General features: G+C 42.2%; 1 protein-coding gene across 1 annotated transcript in view; it reads right to left on the reverse strand.

Moving 5' to 3' along the window:
* Positions 1-16,368, reverse strand: part of LOC131893398 (microtubule-associated serine/threonine-protein kinase 3-like) — a 61,727-nt gene extending 45,359 nt beyond the window's left edge. Inside the window, exons 1-2 of the mRNA XM_059243407.1 lie at positions 15,529-16,368; positions 13,044-13,380 (exon numbers count right to left, since the gene is read on the reverse strand). Of these exons, the coding sequence (XP_059099390.1) occupies positions 13,044-13,380; positions 15,529-16,323 (1,132 nt within the window). The 5' untranslated portion in view covers positions 16,324-16,368. The remainder of the gene's footprint in view (positions 1-13,043; positions 13,381-15,528) is intronic.

Consider the following 16,368-nt stretch of genomic DNA (forward strand, 5'->3'; position numbering starts at 1 on the left):
AACTCCAAGCCATCCAAACCAAACCAATAACTTCAACCATAAATAGTGAAATTATTTTTCAATCAAAATGTTCGCCCGAACTTCTAGATGTAGTGTCCAAAGGACTCTCCTCAAACTGTTGTCAAATTGTAAACACTTGGTCACCACATTTCAATCTTCAATCTTGGCCGAAAGAGGAATGACCAATCCGTGCTTAGGTTGCCATGTTTTCCTTTCCGTTCCGTCTGATCAGGGATTGAACGAACACGAGCAGAGCGAACAGCTTGGATGAGCTCCCTAAGTGAGCACTGTCTTCAGCGCCTTCAGCGCCTTCATACAGATTACTTTGCTCAAAGTCGCTCGTATTTGCGTCACGCGTCATTGGTTGACAAGCTAGCTCGTTGAGAAGCTTGCTTGGCTGCTTGAGTACGGACCTGTGCATATGCTACTAGTGGATGGAGGCATGCATGGTCGCGATCCGATCGAAGTTCATGTTGGCTTGAAGCCAAGCCAAACCTCAAGAATGCGATTAAAACCAAAGAAAAGAAGAGCTGACTTACTACATAGACATAAAGGCATAGGCCTAAATGTCATTGAGGACCGCTATGCACGCGTAAACGAATGTATTAAACAAGGGATTTATGGCTCTACAGAGGAATCACACAGAGTGCTTAGCAGCGCCACCATCAACCACCAAACCAATCATGGTGTCTATAGAGAGCCGATTATCGTTTTTGTTCCAAGAGTAAAGCGTGACCAAAATGCAGCTCAACGGCTCTTTTTCGGGAACTTCCACATGAAGACAATCCTGAGTGACAGGCAGTAATAAATGTGGCCGGCCAACCCTAATCCCTCCCATCACGCACGAATGGATTGGGCTTAAAAAACAAAACCTAAAAACCCCAACCCATCATTGACTAGGTCAAATTCTCACGCGTAGTAGGTTGACGGTGCTCAAGATCATCTTGGGTGAGAAGAATGAGGAGCACAGTTACTCGGGAAGACATCTCATGAGTTCTCGCTGGGTGCCAAAGTTGACATTACCAATGGACCGATCCCTGAAGACCTGGATCAAACCCAGCGTGAGACTCCTAACGCGAAGATCAACGGGAATGCCGCCAAAAATGGTGGATCCCAGGCAGGTTTTTGACCAATTCTACCAATTCTACCAATTCTACCAATTCCATGGCACAAGTGCGAAGAAGACCATTGCTACATGAAGAGGGAAGAAGCTCACGTGTAATAGAAAACAAAAGGATGATAAACCTCCTCCCAAATGACTGCGGTAAAAACCATTTCCCTTGAGTTAGTGAACTTGCCAAACAACCAACTACCTTCTAAGAGCGTCTTCTCTGATTACTAGAATGGTGGACAACATCAGTGGATATGAAGTGGTGGAAAGGATCGATTTTAAGGTTTCGACCTTGGGCCCCAACATTCAGGCACCGCCATTCACCAAGTCCCTTTAGAGCCTTTGTGTCGAGATGAAAAGAGCGATTTCATGGAGCTCAGAATTCGTGTCCTTGTGCGGGCAGATCATAATAGGTCAAGAGTCAGAACGGTCAAGACAATGATGTCAACGATCAAGTGAGTTTGTTATGCGTCTTGTCTCGGAATTCCGGTTTTGCCATGGAAACAAACATCCAACGTCCACTTGGCTAATTGTGCCACCACAACTTCTCGTTGCAATTAGATATGAATGAGTTTCCGTTCATTCGTAGTAACGTTTTGGGACGACGAGAGCCATTTCCAGGAGAAACCCGCCTTTCCCGGATCTCCAGATGTACCCACGAGACCCCCAATTTGGGACCTCGAGATAAACTCACCAAACTCACAAGTGTATCTGTCTTTTGTCTGCTTTTCAAATAGCGCTTCTGGCATTTTAGGTCATCCGACGTCGAATCGGGTTGGATTTAAGATGCCACATGTTCATATTTTTCGACCACGTTTTTACCGTCGCGGTAATCACGGCATATGTGGTTGGATTTTGGAGGTGGTGGCTCGATCCATGATCAACATGTCAAAATAATCAAAGTCCATCGGATCGGCCCGGTTTTTGCTTCCGGATATCATGGCGGTTCAAGCCTGTCATGTTTTCAGGGCGCTTGCTTGGAAGAAGATGATGCGGACCAATGAATACCATCACAATACATATGACCAGACTTCTTGCTTCTCAAAGCACCGCAATTGAGGCAATCCCAAAGCCAGTACATACGTACTTACTACCGGTACATACTGTACAGTGAGGCACATGACATGGGGGATTCATCGCCATTCGCCACTTGTCGTCGTCGTCAAGGTTACATTGCATCCTTAGAAAACATGTTGTGATGGGCAAAACCCATTCATCAACAACATCCCTCTCCCTCCAAAGCCCAGCCCACACTTGTCCGGACCAAGATCCTGGCAAAAATTGCCAGGCGCATAATCTTCGAATTATGATTCCATCCAGTCAAGTTCGTGCCCAAAAACGAGAAGATTGGGATCGTCAACGTCGGTCCAACGTTTTAATTGCGCCCAATTCCAAAAAAGGGATCCTACTTTGGGAGTCATTAATTCGTTCAGACGCCGGTCGAAGGCACTCAATGGTCAGCCAAGTGCTGGGATTTCAATTCTTTTAATCCAATTAGGTTGAAGTTGACATTTCGAAGGTAATGGTGCAGAATAATGTGAACCGCAAAAAGTCAATTTGAAGATTGCACTTCAGTATTATTTGAGTTCGGGACTGTTAACGTTATACTCAGATAAAGCAAAGGAGGATCTGTTTGCAACACATACAATCATATACCTATATCCCCGAACAAAATTATCCATCTTTGGAATTAAGCTCGTCAGCTGAAAGAAGTGCATTCACTCAACGTCCCCTTTTTTGAGGTCCTAGATTTCTTTCGCTCTGTCTCATTTATTGTTTCGAGGATTTTCGAACTCGGGTTCTGTTCCCGACGACTGGGTTTTATAACGGTATTAAAGGCCGGAATAAAAGCTGAATTCCGTCCAAGGACAAGCACGGGCTCAATTCGAAACATCAAATGCGTTCACGACGAGCTCTGAAACTCTATTCAAAACTTCTCCACCCTCAGCAATTGATTGCGTGAGAATCGTGGAATGTGGATGATGATGATGATGATGATGATGATGATGATGATATCCAAGATCAGGTAGCGAGCGACTGGTTAAGCAAAAGAGCAAATGCCAGCTCTGAGCTTTTGAATGACTTAATTGAGCGAGACCTCAATGTTCGACCGGCCGATAAATAACGGGAAGCTGATTTTTTGCTGTCCTGCTAATGAGCCTCATCTAATCTAATGGTATCAATGAAAACCCAGAAAAACTGCATTCCCCAACCCCCCAAAAGAATCCGGTATACGAGTGCACTGAAAGTGGAGGAACGGGTTTTTTTATGAGCTCAATCTTTCCCTAAATCCAATGAATGAGAGTGTGCGTAGTGTGTCGGTAAAACCTAAAATCGTACCAATGGTGGATGCAGGACCTCTGATGATAAACACTGCCTCCTCTGCTTGCATGTCCAATCAAGGTGTGATTGATCAATCTGGTCAAGGTCTCCCCATGAAAACAAACCATTCGGTTTATGGGGCGCACCTAGGGTGCTCAAATCTTTTATATTCTTTAAGCATTTTTCGTCAATGTTTTCTTTTATTTTTCATCTACTATACACGAGACCCTAAATAAATAAAGCGTCACCATTTTCGGCGCTCTTTCTCCTCTCTTTGCTTCGCTTTGTCATCGTAACGCATAAAAATCGCACACTTGTGGCATGCTAGTACATATGACTCATTTGAGCCATTTCAATTGTTCAAGATGTCAATCAATGTCTGGATGAGGAGTATATGGCGATTCTCTTGGAAACTGATCTCTGAAGATGTCTTACCTGCATGAATTAATACGACAAATCTGTGATCAACCATCACAAGGGGGAAAACTCACTCAACTCCAAGATCAGCTGATCAGCCTTGAGGTGGCTCAAACCCCGCGAGCAAAACCCACATTGTTATTGTTATGAATCTCAAGTCGTCACTGAAGCTCAAAGAGCATCCAACATCAACCTTACTATTCGTTTGCAAACCTCTAAGCCTGTCAGCAGGCCTCGTTTTCTGCCTCTACTTGTATCGGCCTACCGGTAGGCATGACGCGAGCAAACGAGGGAGCGGGAGGGCGCGCCTTGTGAGAATGCGCGCGTTCCGGCTTCGAGTTTGCTCACTCGCGAGTGTGTCTCCTCTGTTTGCGGGTGATTCGCGGATTGGTCGTCAAACTTAGTAAGGAACACCTCTATATATCAGGATGTCAAGATGCTCTGAGAAGGCACAAATGAGGATATTGTTCATGGTTGCCTCTTCCCCATTCCAATGACTCATCCCGGGTGCAATGCATGAGCAATATTGGTTCTTTCTATCTTCGTCAAGTTGATAGTCTCAATCATGTGACCATACTGGTTGGCATTCTCCATGACTTTGAAAACAGGGAGATGGGTACAAATCGCGACCAATATAAACCATTAAAACATAGGTTTCACATTGTTTCCAGACCGAATATTCGTCTTTGCTGACACCAAATGGTGAATGCTGAAAATTTTAGGTAAAGGCAATTTGCATTGCTGTTTCGAACAATAACATAAGCTTCATCTGTATTTGATTGATGATTTAATTACTGGGAGACACCCTATCTTTTCAGGTATTGAGAATGTGAATTTGACGGGCTAGCTATTATCAAGCATATTTGTTTAACTTCTTGAACAGTTGTACAACATCATGTCAAAAAATCATTGATTCAATCCTACTCTTGACCCTTTTTTTCACTCCCATCCTTCAATGCAATATTATAAGAATCTATCCAAATGGGCAATGTTAGGTCTTAGAGACAACATGGTTTGGTCTACTTTCATAGCTATGAGCAATTCAAAATTTCTTTTTTAAGGGACCCTTAAAAGTTAAGAGTAGAGGCTACAAGAGAGAAGAATAGGAGAACAGAGGAAAAGGAGAAAGCAAGCTGTGAACTTTCAAGCCTCAACTTGCAGAACCACAAGAATAGATGGGTTTGAGTCAACAGTTACCCAATGACAAACAAAAACGAGTCTAGCAAGGGGTGTTCATTAACAAGGATACATTGAAAATCAAATAAATTAGTGCCAAAGTACTAATAAACATCATCTGCTGGCTTGTGCTCCTGAGCTGCTTTACGACCAGGACTACATGTTTGGACTCTCCATTGTTCCCAAACAATCAAAACCATTTTGACAGCTTGGATCAAACACGAGTATCGCACTCGTCCAACTTGTTCAATATTTTTGGCACACCCTGTAAATGTTTTGGATTGTTCATGCCTGGCAGAGAGGTTCGAGATCAGATGCATGTAGGAAAGAAAGTCCTTGAATCAACTTCTCTTCCGAGCTTGACGGAATAATGGAAAGTAGATTTATCCACCGGTGGTCGGAAGGCCAATATTTTCTCTCAAACCATTGAGTGGTGGCAACTAGTAAGGTAGTGCCGTATGCGGGCAAAGGGGTCACGAAGGCTCAGTTTAGTGCCGAGATGTTGGGAAATGGCAACAGAAAGCTCGGGATATGGTGGAGTTTTCCTGGTGCTTCAACTTGTGGCCGGACAATGGGAAGCGGATTTAGTACCAAAGCTTCGGTATGCGAGAATCGATCGCTATTGTGTATATTGTGGATGTACACCATGAAAGTGAAATATGGCGCTGTACCGCAACGAAGACTATTAATTTGACTAGAGTAGAACAATGCAATGCAGGGATGCATAATTTGCAATAACCATGCAATGATGATTATGAGTCACATCAAGAGCTCTCCAAAGACCTCCACAACAGTCAAAACCAATTGCGATAGATTACGCCCAGTTCTATCTTATGAAGGAAAACATTATTGGAAGATCGTCTTTGAGGTCATTGAAACGTTGGAAATGAAAGCAATGAAGGAGAGCTCAAGGTTTTGACGTCAAGTGTCTCAGCCTCTAAACTACTCCATCAAGACATCCAGGTTAAACAAACATAATACTGAAATGTACAACATGTCTCTTGGGACGCACGTTTCTTTGTACAGGTGAAGATGTCTTATCCCAGTGAAAACGAGCCGTGCAGTGCCAAAATATATCTACTCCAACGCCCCATAAAAAGGTGTGTATTTAATTACATTACATTTTAAAATTGTGTAATTGTAACGACCCAAAATCTACAAGAATTACTCCTTACTCCTTCCTTTTTCAGCTTCCAGAATGGCCTTTAATTTTTCGTTTATCTCGTGACAGCTGAAGAACCTTAAAGCTCAACAGAAATCCCCTTTTTTACTAATTCCATCTAGGATATATTGATCAAAGAAAGTCAGGGTTGAAAATTGTGTTTGCTCTTAACCGCTCTGAAGGTGTTATTGGTTTAGAAGCTTGTTAAATTTGCTACTTTAGTATTTACATCTTCTCAATCAAATTCCGTTGGACTCAAGGACGGAAAATGTCTCTTTGGATCGAATATGATGCTTCAAATTTCCAAAGCCTCCTCCTCACTTCACTTCACTTAAGGAATGGACTTTTTACAGAGCAGCTTTACCGACTTCGCAATGTCTAATACTGTTTTCCATCATGAATTTTGCGACATTGTTTCAAACCTTTAACACCTTTAACACCTTTAACAACCATTATTCCATCCAGGGTCCCAATCTTGACTCCTCAAAGTATTATGATGCAATACATTTTGAACAATTATGCCAAGATTTAATGCCAAGGCTCGTTATTGAAAAATGTTGACAAGAAATCTTCAAATGTTAAGCATTAGGACTGCTTGAATCAAAAAACTCCATTTCTTTTCAGAAGAAGGGTCTGGATGGGGTAAACAATAAAAGATTGGTCATCCAAAATTTTAGTAAAAGTAATCATAATGAGTAACGCCATTACATTTTTTTGAGTAATGGTTGTGTAACGAATTACTATTTGTGACTAATATAAGTGTAACTGTAATGCGTTCCTTTTATTGAAGAAAGACTAATGCCCTGTTAGTGGGTGGGATTAGGGTCTAAAGGCTTCCTTGAGAAAGGTCTCGGGAGGTGAATCGATCGAACCGGTTATATCCCTTATACTAACCACGTTTCCACGTCTTCCATTATCAGTAAAGTAAGAAAGAGCATTCCTTTTCTTATATATTTCTTATCTATGCCGCTACCCCTGGTTCAATACCAGGCTCTTAAAATCCAAGCCAGTTTTAGGCGTTTAGGTACAGCAAAAGTTCCTGCTTTGACCGCTTAAATGCAGACCATCAGTCTGCAATGTACCCATAATTTTACTCTCATTGTTTCACATTTGTTTCTTCGATTTTTAAGACGTTTTCATTTCAAATTAGACAACGAATTCCTATTTATTCCAACGAAATGATACAAGAGTACGAGTTGTCACACGTTGTGCCAAAATACAGCGATAAAGGGAAAAGAGGAAGCATTGAAACGCCAGAAAATTGAGCGTCAGCTCGATAAGCATACTGACATTAGGACCGCTTATCACTCACCTTTTTTCCCTAACAGGTTTACAATTGCCAGTGGAAATCGAACAACTCAACGAGGACATGGAAATAATCGGCCCTTGGTTTGTCCTATGTGTAGGCCTCAGCCATGCTTTACCTTTTGGAAGCTCAAACTCGCTTGTTCCAAAAGCTGACGACACTGATTCCGCCGAATCTCTAAAGCAATACCAGACTGACAGAAACTCAGCCTTATCCACAGACTTGCCTCTGGAATCCCCATTAACGCCCAAGGCCAAAGATGCTATCAAGGTAGACTAGAGTCGATGCCATTCAAAAACCATGACTTATCTCCATCTGTTCTGTCAGGTTCCCAATTGGAATTTCCTCCTCGGATCCAAAATGTCTCGGCGATCAGCTGATCAATTCCACTTGAGAGAGGAATCCCCACTCACGTGTCTTGTGGATGAGAATTGCATCAAGATTGATGCACGTCTCAGGTGCAACCAATCCCAGGTTCCTCTTGTGGTAAGAAAGTCTAGCAATTAGCCAACTGCATTCTTGAATACCCACTGGCAGATCAAGGCAGACGGGACAGGGAGGGGGATTTCAGGGTGACGCAGTTTTACCGTAATATTGCAATCCTATCCCATGGAGGGAGGGCAACTTGGAATCAAAATTCCAGTTCAAATAGTTCCAACCCTGAAATATTTACGTTCTTAGGTGGGATAGAAAGCGATCAAATAGTTATTGTTGTTATTGTTGCCTAACGCATTGTTTGATTACTAAGGCTTCGGTGGCGTCTCAGGGGGTCCCAGGGGAATGCGTGTGTTTGTCCGGATTGGATTGGAACGCCGAGACTAATAGTTGCCAATCCTCGAGGTTCTGGTTCAATATGGGACTTTTAGTCATGGGGGTCATCCTACTGCTGATGCTATTTGGTTTGATTGCTTACTTTGTCTTGCGAGTTCACGAATAAACCTATAAATAACACCATGAACAACTGAATTTTTTTGGTTCGGCAATTTGGACTTAAATAGAAAACAGGGTGACACACAAAATGGAAAAAAGCTCAAAAAAAATCTGACATGAGTTGCCATCTTTGCAACAACGTCGTTTTGTTATTGCAAACATGCCATTTTGGATGTAAACTACTGATGCATTAAACTGGTTATAAGAATACCTTTTTGGTCCTCCTGTTGTATTCTTAATTTGTTCTCTTGTCATAAGAAGAAACACGGTTCAGGCAAAATTCCGACAAATGGCCAGGGCATTAGTCGCTTACGTTGGCCAAAAAGAGTAATTTATTACACAACCATTCATCGCCAAAAATGTAATGTGGCTAATCGTTACAATTACTTCTATAAACATGTTAGATGACTAATATCTCAGGTTTTTTGCCTCATCACTGTAAATATGTATGTACTCGGAAGTTAGTACCGCATTACTCCCATTCTTGGCCATGCTAGTTTGGCTAAACCAATGGAAATGCATAATAAAAAAAACATTTTCCTTTCCAGATATGAACTACGTAGACAGTTTTAATCCTATGGGGAAAACATGCCTCATGCTCTTTTGAAATTTCAAACTTGGCATATTTAAAAGGTGAAATAAATGTAGTCCGAGTGGGGATTTCGATTCGGGACAAAGTTGAGGTATCAGAAATTAGGTTACGTTGGAAATTCAGTTTTTCTTTTTGAAAAATGAAACGTAAGAAATCTGATTTAATAACTTCGGCTTTATTTGTTCGCTGTTATTTGAAACTGTCTTCGAAAGCGTTGTTTAAAAATGATAATCTTCGACGGAAATTGATTAAATATTTTAAGCATTTTCCAAATATTCAGCGACTTTCAAAATACTTACCGAGTATAAGTATTCAAAGTACATGCATTCCCTACTTCTGGAGTACATATTATTTAGATATTTGTCATCTAAAACTGACATCTTTTTCTGAGCTCAACTAATGAGGGAGAGTAAAGTCATGGATGGATATGGAGAGAGTTGAGAAATTTGGTGCAATATTCTCAAGTCAAAGCTTGGAAGATTTCGCTCTGAGTCAGGTTCTGCCCTGCAAATGGCAAAGCTACAAGAGCAATATGTTAACTAAAATTTGGGCAATCACCTCAACAATGGATCTAAACCTGAGTGTGAAGTATATTGCATTGAATCACAAGAGCTAATGATCTGGGTCACCAATGAATCTCAACTCCCAGTGCAATTCCACAAACATAAGAATTAAATACTTATTTAGACTCACAACTATCATTTTCAGAAAATCAAGGAAAAAAAAGTGGACTATCGAACCGATAATTTGATTCAAATACAAGGCCAACAGTCTTGCCATAAGGAACGATCTTGAAGGTTTGGGTGATTCCATGATTTTCTTACTACTAGTGGCCAAAAAGCGAATTTTGGGCCGTTTGGGCAGTCTTAGGCGGCCGACGCTTGTTTTTTTTTGCTTTTTTATCACTGCCAAGGCCTGAATCATGAATGCTATAATTTTGAATCAAAACATGGACACCTACGCTCACATTTCATTCAATTTTGCATGATTTATTGCACGATTTATTTTAGTTTCATTTGCTTCATGTCCAATCTTTATCTCTGAGCACAAAGGCTTAGAACCCATCTTGACATAACATAACTGGCATTTGGAACAAGACCAAGAGATGATTCGAACGACTTCGCGAGAGAGAGAGAGAGACATCCAGACATCACAAGGGAACATGTATCGTTCCCCTTTAACTAATGGAATAATTGAATCATTAAGTCAGGAGAGGAAAGGAACCTTTCTTGGAAATACATTATTAAGACGAAGCCAACCTTCTCTTTAGTCACACTGTCCTCATTAGAGAGATTCTATTTGCTATGGTTCACGAAAGGAGACTCGAAGCTCTTCAGAGAGATCCAATCTCCCGGTCCAATTAAACGATACATTAGCTGCTTATTGTACGAGCAGAAAATTTCAAACCATGCAATAATTTCGGAGAGAACCTTCCATGGACGAAAATTTTCATAACTCAATCCAAAGTTTCACAACCGCTAAGCATTGAGGACCTCTCAATCATTATCGTTTCCATTTTTTAACGTCCAAATGTCGTGAAAACGATGTCATCCTCTCGGGGAATACTAAAAAAAACATGTTGAATGAAAAAAATTCTCGTCTAGAACTGCTCGGAGTCCAATCCAAGTAGCGGAAAGGAATTCCGCAAAAAAATCGTATTAGACGGAAAAATAATGTACCGGAACGCCTTTTAATTTGCTAATTTTTTAAAAACATCTCCAAGTGAACATTTTTTGCGGACCTCTGTAGCTCATTAGGGGGAATCAAATCAAACAATCTGGGAGCCCGAGAAAAAAGGACTGCATTGTTTAGACTACGTGGTAATGGTTAACTTCCAGAAACGGGGCTTGAACCCTCGACAACCGAGAAAAAGATTCATGCTCTGCCCTAGCTGCTTCTTAGACCACTCAGCTACCCTAACTTCAATTTAACCCATATCTTTTTGGCTTGAACAAATCAAGGAAGTCGTCAATGAACCCATCTACCATGCTTCCTCAGATCAATATATCTGTATACGAAGTACTTTGAGCCAAAACTGCTATTGATGAGAAGATGTACGCATAAGTAGCAATTTTGAGTGTCTTCTGCATGATTACATTTCAATTACTGCTATCAGTCATTTGCAGATAACATTACAATCTTATCTTTGGTTCATGAGAATCCTTGAGAAGCTGAAAACTTAGAAAGTTGTTTCCATGCAAATTGTATGCAATATTTCAAAAGACGTGTTTCCCACGAAAAAGCAATGAGCGGCTGAGTAATCTTGACATTTTGGAATGTTTTCATACTAATTCATTGATTGTGGGTGCGGAGACTTACAAAATAGGTATATTCGGGACTTTCCAATGACATCCAGGCAAGTTCATACATAGGCTTGCTAAATATATCGTACAATACATGTGTTTGTATACGAGAGCACCTCCCCCTCCAGAGGACTAAGTTTTGACCTATTTTTCCAAAATGTTTATAAATGCGTATGACTTTGTCCACAAATCCGGGCTTAAAGATAAGCGTCAAATGGGTAAAACTCCAGTTCGAACGGGATTTATTCCAAACCCAAATATACCTAATACCTAATGTGTCACTTGTGCGGGATTAGAAGTCAGCGGTGAGGATGACAAAAAATGAATTGACACAATCGCGGAAAATCCCTTGAAATCCGAGAGAAAGCCCGGTTTACACATCGCGACACCGAACAACAACATACATATACACAACACAAAGAAAGGTGTTACATTTGAGGCGATCGGAGAGCTCTCCCTCCGCACGCCATCAAAGGGCCTCCGATGGCCCGATCAGTCCCAAACATCAGGTAATGGTGCTAGCTAGGCCTGCTTTTCAATATCCCTTTATGAGCACCCCAAGAGCAAGCAAGAGAGGCCTTAGCGTGTCGTGCTTGACAGTGTCAGGCGAACTCAAGCTTTACGCATAACTGGTACGAACTTAGCCCAAAATCGAGGTTTGCTACTGGGGCCTGTCCCAAAGAAGTCGATAAAAGATTGTTAAGGGCCCATGAGTCTCTCAGTTGAAGCCAGTGCGAGCTCAAACAAGGTCGGAACGAACAGAACGATACGAACTATCGCTAGAATGTCGGAGAGTGACATAACTCATCCCAGCCTCTTGCCCAGGCCACCCACTAAGAAATGGGTTACCTTTGACGACTTCTTGGAAGATGCTCTGGAGAGTGGGAAATTGAGCAAAATTGAAGCGGAGGAGCCTCGGCGAAGTTCAGTGACGGGCTCGTCCGTTCGCTCATCCTCGGTGTCATCCATTGATAGCTTACAATACGCCATGGAGTCGAGTGGTAGATCAACCACGCATTCCCCTTTGGACTTCAGCCAAAGCTTGGGCCTTGAGGCCACTCAATATGGACGGGAAAAACATACCGATACCGGCCTTAATCATTTTGCCATCTCAACCGGAGGGTCGTCGGGGGATGAAGATCCCCAGGGCAAAGACAAGTACTCGGCATTCACCTCTCTCAAGCCCAAGCAAAGCCAAGGATGGAGTAAGCGCGTCCTCTTGGGAGGCACCGGAAAGTTCGGTTGGAGCGAAGAGATCTTGGGATTGGAAGGATCAGCCAGTGAAGCTGAAGAGGACATGAATCCCATGAGACCTGTCGATTTGCATGGATTATCCAAAACCAACTGGCCCAAAGTCACCTCTTCCACCTGGGACACCTCACCCAGTCGAACATTCCTCAGAAACTTTCCCTAAAACACTTGATCCCAAGCCAAAACCCTGTGATCTATATTTATCATCAATGCAATACATGACAAAGCGAGAACCAATGATTCCTTCGCCTTGGTTCATAAGTAATTTTTCGTTACCGCATGACTCACAGCCCAAACGATCGATTTTTATGGCTGGCCAGAGGTCGACCCACAAGACCACGGGCCTTTCGAACTTTCTCATCTTCTTGACATTTTGAAAGCTTTTACCCCCCACTGTGACTAGGGACTAGTTAGTCACGCACAATACAGTTTGAAATAATGGGGCTCATCTCAAGCACTAGAAAGAAGCCTACCTTGCAATGCTAGTTGAAGATTTGGAAGCTGTTTGAAGGACGACGAAAGGAGCATGGCAGAGGCACTCCTTCGCCGATCCGTTTCCGATCCCGGAACACTTCCAATGGGCGTCAATGGTGGAGCCAGATGAGACATTGAAGAGGCTGAGGTGTGGCGTATGATTTTTGTGCTTCCACCAGTTCCGATGGCACGCCCGTGGTGGAATAGACTCAGAGCTTCCACCTCTTGGAGGGATCTTCTTTGCCCAATCCCTGGATTGATGACCGAATGAAGGGTATGGTTCGGGGATATGTGTCCACCAGAGCTATGTCTTGAATGGTGGTGGTGATGCTCTGCCTGCAAATGGAAAAAAGGATATTTAAAATAGTTACAAATAGTCAATGTAGTTCCCCATAAAAAGGAAACGTAATAGGCTACGGAACTTATGTCTAAAAGAGTCATCAAACCTCTTAGTTGGCTGAAAGCCGTAGTTTTTCCATCTCATGATTCCTTATGTCTTTTTTCGTCAAGACGTCCTGTTTCTTTTGACAAATGTTTAGATACTGCCGTTTTTCTTCATTTATGATGGAAATCAAGGCAAAAGAGATGTGCATGAGAAATAGACCTAGGGAAAAGAAGTTAAAAACCTAAGACCTAAAGTTTTACCTTTTCCTGCCATATTTTGGTCAAATTATATAAAACGTCGTTTTTGGGAGAAAAATCCCTGTTTTACCTCTTTTGGCAATTTTTTGTGCTCACTTGTTTAAAAAAAACTTGAAATATGGGTATAAATATGAGCAACCCTTTTGATGAGATTAAAAATTCAAAAAAAAAAAAATTCACACCAAATCCAAAACTGACTTCATTGACGAAAAATCTCACGACACCTAACTTCTTGTTTACTTCACAAAGACATGCATTTTTATCAACAAATCAGAAAATATGGTATCATCTTTTGAGCACGTTTTTTAAAACTTAACAATTTGTACCTTTTAACAAATGCTACTGGCTTTTCACCTTTTCATGACTGATTTCGTTACCTTTTTTGTCAATTTTTCCACCTTGCAGTTACCTCTTGCTGATATCTTACACCTTTATTCCGAGGTTTAATGATAAAACATCTAACATTTAGCCACTCAGTCCTTGAAATCTGGAGTGGTCCATCTGCCAGTACACTAAAATAGCACCTTTACATTACACTTCTGACGCTAACATTGCGTGGATGAATTAAAGCATTGTAATGACATCCAATCAAGTTCTTATTCCTCAAGGTCGCTTTAAGTAGAGTGTTTAATCCATAGTTACATATTATGGATTAAACACAAGGAAAGTTTTTTTTTCTATTGCAATGGTGAGGAATTTTAGTTTCAGTGAGCATTCAGAACCTTTCCTTAACCCTCTTTCAATTTTTGGGTTTTAGATGTATCAGTATCTCATTTTACAATCAATTCTAACCCTGGTGGAAAGGTCTGCGAGACCTCAATGCGCCTTTAACAAAACTCCTTGACATTTCACGAAACTCGCTTGGGTCCTCTTGACGGCCCTTGGGAGCCTGTTGCGTCACTTGAACATGACCGGTTGTAATGTTATCTTGTTGAGGATGTCTTTGCTGGTTCGATTTGCTTGAACCAACTCTTGCAAAATGCTTACAAGAAAATGGAATCGACAACATTGGAGTACAATTATCCCTGGAATCGATTTTTCTGGCTCTTTTGGGTTAGAGAAAACGTGAAATCTAAAGTGAGTCGTTGGGAAGTTTGGGTTTAGATCTGAGGTTGTCAAGAAGCAACATTTAGCTGTAAAGGTTCATGAATGTTGTGATTGAAAAAAATCATGCGTCTCGGTCAATGATTCACAAACTCGTTTCAATCCCATTGATTGCAAGGTCCAATTCGTCGAGAGAGTACACACATTTGAGTTGTGTGGAAAATAATTCTTCCGATTGAGAAACTTTCAACGTCACAATAAGCATCACAATCTGGATCAAGATTCCTCTCATGAGCTCCAAAAGTTCGTGATAATAAAGAGTTATCACGTGGTTGAGGATCACCCATCAGCTTAAGTACAGGATATGTGAAAAGCATTAAAAACCAAGGGGAAAAAGTGTGACTGCCTACACTGAACGTCTAAATGTTGGTTTCCCTGGCATTTGTGCGTTCCATGGGAAATTTAACCATGGCCGACATTTTTTCTCCACATCAAGGTGGGAACCGGTGGGAACCTCTACATTTTAGCGTTAGTTGTAAGGGTGACTGAATGAAGCCCATCTAAACAATCCACCTCAAAGCCAAGCCACGGTTACCACATGTGCATGGCCATGCTGAGTAATAGGTAGATAAAAGGAACAACTTCACGTAAAGTATTCCCCGTGTTAGAAGGCTCCCTTGTATTGGGACTGTTCCAAAAGGGTATCCAGTTTCAATACAACATTCACACGGTGAGAAGGCCTTTACAAGACCTCATGTACAGAGCTCATGTACAAACACAATCTAAAACCACCCCTACCCTGGCAAGAGACGTTCTGACCCGATGCAAAGGAATGGCCACTTTCCTCTGCCTCTTTGGTACGACCAAAAGCCGACTGGAAGCGGGTTCACTGACTGGGGAATACGATCCGGACGACATCACGTTCCGACTTCTGACGGCACTAATGAGTTCGGGAAAGGAGGCATTGCTGTTCCCACTAGGGTCAATTTGACCACTACTTCGCCGTAACCTTGCCTGGTAGGTCTCGTTCTGTATGGGACTCAAGGTTTCCCGACGAAATCGTTCCAATACCGAGATCGGGTGTTCCAAAGTGGGATCCTTGTCCCCGGGGATTTCTGGGACAATGCTCCAAGGGCCCTCGTAGGCGTGGCTGAAGTCCACTGCCCCGAAAAATGGATTGTGAGTGGGATGACAGATGGGGCTGGAACCCTCCACTCTTGGGCAATCATCCGGATGCAAATAGAAGACAGGACTACCCGATGATCTATGGTTTTCCATATCGAAGCAGCGTTCCTTGCTCTTAGGCTGCTTCTTGTCGTCCAGGTCCAAGCTCTCGACTAGATCGATCTTGAAATGGAGTCCCTTGGGCTCGAAGTCCTCATTGTCCTCTCGGAATCCTTCCAGGTACGTGACATCCTCTTGATCGTCCTCGGAGTCACTAAATCGGGTGATGGAACATTGGGATATCGTGTCCTCATCTTCCTCTCCTTGCTCTTCGCCATTGTCGGCAGCGTCCTCATCATCCTCATCCTCATCATCACCTGGATCACTGTCAGTGGTGGACATTTTATCGTGCAGCTCTGAAGCTTCCATGTTCACTTGTTCGTGACCACTCGGTCCGTTCAGTGAGTGATCACA

Source organism: Tigriopus californicus, chromosome 2 (genome assembly GCF_007210705.1).
Source record: "Tigriopus californicus strain San Diego chromosome 2, Tcal_SD_v2.1, whole genome shotgun sequence".
NCBI classification, from domain to species: domain Eukaryota; kingdom Metazoa; phylum Arthropoda; class Copepoda; order Harpacticoida; family Harpacticidae; genus Tigriopus; species Tigriopus californicus.